Source organism: Polyergus mexicanus, unplaced genomic scaffold, assembly GCF_030449975.1.
Source record: "Polyergus mexicanus isolate NDT 795.1 unplaced genomic scaffold, iyPolMexi1.0 SCAF_24, whole genome shotgun sequence".
NCBI classification, from domain to species: domain Eukaryota; kingdom Metazoa; phylum Arthropoda; class Insecta; order Hymenoptera; family Formicidae; genus Polyergus; species Polyergus mexicanus.
In genome coordinates, this window is record NW_027223344.1 from 3,261,265 (window position 1) to 3,266,414 (window position 5,150).

General features: G+C 25.4%; 1 protein-coding gene and 1 pseudogene across 1 annotated transcript; one reads left to right on the forward strand and one right to left on the reverse strand.

Moving 5' to 3' along the window:
* Nucleotides 1-422: 422 nt before the first annotated feature.
* LOC138942945 (cytochrome c oxidase subunit 1-like) lies at nt 423-1,104 on the reverse strand (annotated as a pseudogene).
* A 462-nt stretch (nt 1,105-1,566) lies between these two features.
* Nucleotides 1,567-5,150, forward strand: LOC138942946 (piggyBac transposable element-derived protein 4-like). Its single transcript, XM_070313444.1, has 3 exons — nt 1,567-2,020; nt 2,405-2,740; nt 5,143-5,150. The coding sequence occupies exons 1-3, from the start codon at nt 1,567-1,569 to the stop codon at nt 5,148-5,150; spliced, it is 798 nt and encodes a 265-aa protein (XP_070169545.1).

A 5,150-nucleotide genomic window follows, 5' to 3' on the forward strand; every position in this document is an offset into this window, starting at 1 on the left:
AAATGTGCTACTACATAATATGTGTCATGAAGAATAATATCAATTGATGAGTTGGAAAGTATTACTCCGGTTAATCCACCCATAGTAAATAAAAAAATAAATTCAATAGCTCATCAAAGTGATGGATTATTATTTATTTTTGTTCCGTGTAAGGTTATAATTCATCTAAAAATTTTAATGCCAGTCGGGATAGCAATAATTATGGTTGCTGAGGTAAAATAAGCTCGTGTATCAACATCTAATCCAATTGTAAATATATGATGGGCTCAGACAACAAATCCTAAGAATCCAATAGCTATAAGGGCGTAGATTATTCCTAGTGTGCCAAAGGTTTCTTTTTTTCCTCTTTCATTTATAATAATATGAGAGATTAGTCCAAATCCAGGAAAAATTAAAATATAAACTTCAGGATGGCCAAAAAATCAAAATAAGTGTTGATAAAGGATAGGATCTCCACCTCCTGAAGGGTCAAAAAATGAAGTATTAATGTTTCGATCAGTTAATAATATAGTAATTGCTCCAGCTAGGACGGGTAAAGATAGGAGAAGTAAGATTGCGGTAATTAGAATTGATCATGCTAATAAAGGAATTTTATCAATAGAAAAATTTTTGTGATGTATATTTAAAATTGTTGAGATAAAATTAATAGCTCCTAGAATTGAAGATATACCAGCAATATGTAAGAAGATAGTTAAATCTACAGAAGGACCATTATGAAAAATATTGGATGCTAGGGGGGCGGGGGGGGGGGGGGTAAATTGTTCATCCTGTTCCTGTACCTTCATTAATAAAATTTCTTAAAATTAAAAGAGTTAAAGATGGAGGTAATAATCAAAATCTTATATTATTTATACGAGGATAGGCTATATCTGGAGCTCCTAGTATTAGAGGAACTAAGAAATTTCCAAATCCACCAATTATAAATGGTATTACTATAAAAAAAATTATAATGAAAGCATGATTAGTAACTATTGAATTATAAACTTGATCATTATTAATTAATGAATTTGAACATCCTAATTCTAATCGAATAATTATTCTTATTGATGATCCAATTATTCCTGCTCAGATTGAAAATAAGAAGTATAAAATTCCGATATCTTTATGGTTTGTAGAGTATAATCATTTATTCATAATTTAATAGTAATTTAATAATTATTTAACCCATTTGCATCAATGCGCGGAATATTCCGCGAGCCGCGACTGTCTACTATCACCAAGCGCGGAATATTCCGCGAACCGCGACTGTCTACTATCACCAAGCGCGGAATATTCCGCATACTTGCGACTGTCTACTATCACCAAGCGCGGAATAATCCGCGAACCCGCGACTGTTTCTTATTGTCAGTTGCTAAGTACTCTTTAGATGTGGCAGACCATATTAATCGCTTGTGATAGCATTTTATAGGTTTATTCTATACGTACATCAGTTTATTGTAAACAAGTTTTCCTTTTTCGCGATAATCTGTTGATTCCTGAGAATCTTTCGTGAGTATTTAAGTTTAACAAGTCCAAGTTTAAAAAACCATCTAATTTTATTATTTAAACTAAAATATAGTTGCCCCAATGGATTTTGAAAGTCTTGATTCGGATTCAAGTACTGATATTGGACCTACTCGAAAACGTGTCCGTAGGATTTCATCAAGTGATGACAGCTCAAGTGATGAAGTTGAACAGTGCGGCAATTTTACAAATGAAGGTTTCGTGTGGAAAGCCGAGAATCATACGCCCACTATACACGGTTTTTCTAGTGTTGTTGGTGCAACCGTAGATACACAAAATCGGTCAAGAAGGGAAATCTTTGAATTATTCTTTAACCAAGAATTAGTTACAAAAGTAATTACAGAAACAAATAAATATGGTGCAACCGATGAAAATTTTATACCTCTTGCAGACGATGAACTAAAAATATTTATTGCTGTAAACATTCTAATGAGCTTAGTTTGTAAGCCCACGATTCAGAGCTATTGGAGTACCGATAAAAGCTTAGAAACACCATATTTTAAAAATATTATGACCCGTACCCGATTTACGTCAATCGCCAACAATTTACATTTTTCTAGTATTATTAAATCTAAGGACCCACTTGTAAAAATTCGAGAAGTTTCTGAAATAGTAAAAAATACTTTCATCCGCATGTATGTACCAAATAAAAACATTTCGATTGATGAGTCATTAATGTCATGTAGAAGTCGCTTGCATTATATACAATTTATTAGAACAAAACGAGCGAGATTTGGCATAAAGTTTTACAAACTGTGTGATTCGCAATCGAGATACATACATAATTTTAAAATATATGTAGGAAAAGATAAAACCGTTACTGGATCTGCTAGTAGAAACGTCGTAATGAATTTATTGAAAGAAAGTCAGTTATTGAACAAAGGATACTGCTTATTTATAGATAATTGGTACAGTTCACCGATCTTATATCGAGAATTATACAGTATGAAAACGAATGTATGTGGAACCGCGAGAATTAATAGGAAAGAAATGCCTCAGGAATTCAAATCACAACAATTGCAAAGGGGAGAAGCTATTGTGTTTTCTACAAGAGAGATGGCGGCAATAAAATGGAAAGATAAGAAAGATGTCGTTTTACTAACGACTATGCATGGCTTAGAATTTGCTGAAACTGGAAAAATAAACCGATATACCGGACAAAAATGTTTAAAACCAACCGCAGTACAAGATTATAATCAGTATATGAGTGGAGTTGATGTAGGCGACCAAATGCTAAGTAAATTTCACACCATGCGAAGAAATAAAAAAGCCTATAAGAAAATATTTTTTTATTTTGTCGACATGATGTTGCTAAACAGTTATGTAATTTTTAAAAGTCATAAAAAAGATCGGTCATTTCATGTTTATAAACAGCTATTAGCTGAAGAAATTATTAACAAATATTTGCCCAATATAAAAATAAATAACGCACCTATCAATGATTCTATATCGCGATATACTGGCAGGCATTTTCCTATACGGATACCTCAAACCTTGGCAAAGGGTAATAAAACGTCAAAACGATGCGTTGCATGCTTATCTAAGTCTATTCGAAGAGAGACAATCTTTCAATGCCATATTTGTAAGGTAGCATTATGTATTGATCATTTCAAAGAATATCACGAAAAGTAATTTAATTAAATTTTCGTTGTATTATAAATAATTTTATTTCATTTATAAAAAAATATTTGTTTCTCCGTTTCTGTTAAAAAAAAATAAAATAAAATGTTTGATGTAAACTATTGCGTATTAATTGTTTTAGACACTGTTTTTGACAAAATTCATAAATTTTTCTCAACGTCGGTTTCACACCCATATGCCCAACAGCGCGCGGTGATACGCGACAGTTGTCTGTCGTTCGGCTCTGATGTTCAGGCGCGGCGGCCTAAGTAGAGCGATGATGCAAATGGGTTAATAGTAATTATGAGTATTATGTCTGAATTAAGGTGATAAATTGTAAATTTATTTATGAAAATATAAAATTATTTTCTAATACTAATAAATTATTTTATAGTTTAAATAAAAATATTAAATTGCAAATTTAAAGAAATTTTTAAAAAAATAATAAATTAAAATATAAGAATTATAAAATATATTTTTTATATATTAAACTTTGAAAGTTTAGAGTTTTTATTAACTTAAAGTCTTAAAATAATTTAAATAAGTAAAATTATTAAAGATATAGTTATTCTAAAATATGTAAATAATGGTAATATTTTAAAATTAATAAAATTAAATTTAAAATAATAAATATTATTAAAAAGTTTAGATTTAAAAATAAATAAAAATATATTTATATTTATTAAATTAATATAAGTATAAATTAAAATAAAAGAATTAATTAGTATTAATATAAAAATTAAATATAAATTTGAATTTATAATAAAAATAAAAATTCTTAATCATTTAAATAAAAAGAAAGATAATGGGGGGATTCTAGATAGATTAAGAGATAATATTAGGCATATTAAATTAAAATTAATATGGGAGTAATTATTTAAAAAAAAATTAGAGGATAGTTTAAAATGAGAAAAAATAAGGCAAGTAATAAATAAGATTAGCCTATAAATAAATATGTAAATTAATCATAATAATTATATTAATAATTAATATTCATCTAGTTTGGTTAATGGATGAGTATGTTAATAATATTTTAAAATTAAGTAAATTAATTATTTTAATGGTAGAGATATATGAAGATGAAAGAATTAAAAAGTATATGAATAAATTATTTATTTCAATAATTGAAAATATATAAAATGGGGTAATTTTTTGAATAGTTAATAAGATAAATAATGTATTTCATGGTATAGTTAGAGATATCAAAAGCATTCATAAATGAAAAGGGGGAATTCCTAATTTTAATATTAAAGATAAGATAAAATTTAAAATAATAAAGTTATAATTGTTAAAAAATAAATTATTAATTATTAAGGAAAAAATTAATATTAAAGATGCTATAACTTGAATAATATAATATAAAAAAATAATTTTTTTATTAATTAATTTCATACATAAATGACAAATGAATAAAAAATTATTGATTTCTATAAAAAATCATATTATAAATAAATCAGAAAAAAATAAAGGAATTAAAGCAAAATTAATTAAATTTAAAACAATAAAAAATTTCTTAAATAAATTTAAAAAAAATAAAAATAAATATTATAATGTTAATAATTTTATAAATTAAAAATTATGTTATATATTTATTTATAATAATAATAATAAATTAATAATTATGTTAATTTATTAAAAAAATTAATTAATTTTTATACTTTAATGTAAAATGCATAAAAAATTTTGAAATTTTTTGTAATAGTTTAATTCTATTAAGTATAATTATATATAAATTAATAATTAATTAATTTTATTAAATTAATATTATATTATTTAATTATTATTTAATGAAAATATTTAATAAAAATATATGATTTATTCTATCAAAATAATCCTTTTTCATCATTTATATATTATTAAAAAAAAAAGAGATATAAATCTATACTTAGGGTATGAACCTAAAAGCTTTTTTTATTTAGCTTACTTATTTCAATAATAATAATAATAACAATAATAATATTTTATGTCATAAATTTATGTGTTTTATATTAAATTAATTTAAAATATGTTTTATTTTAGTAGAGTAA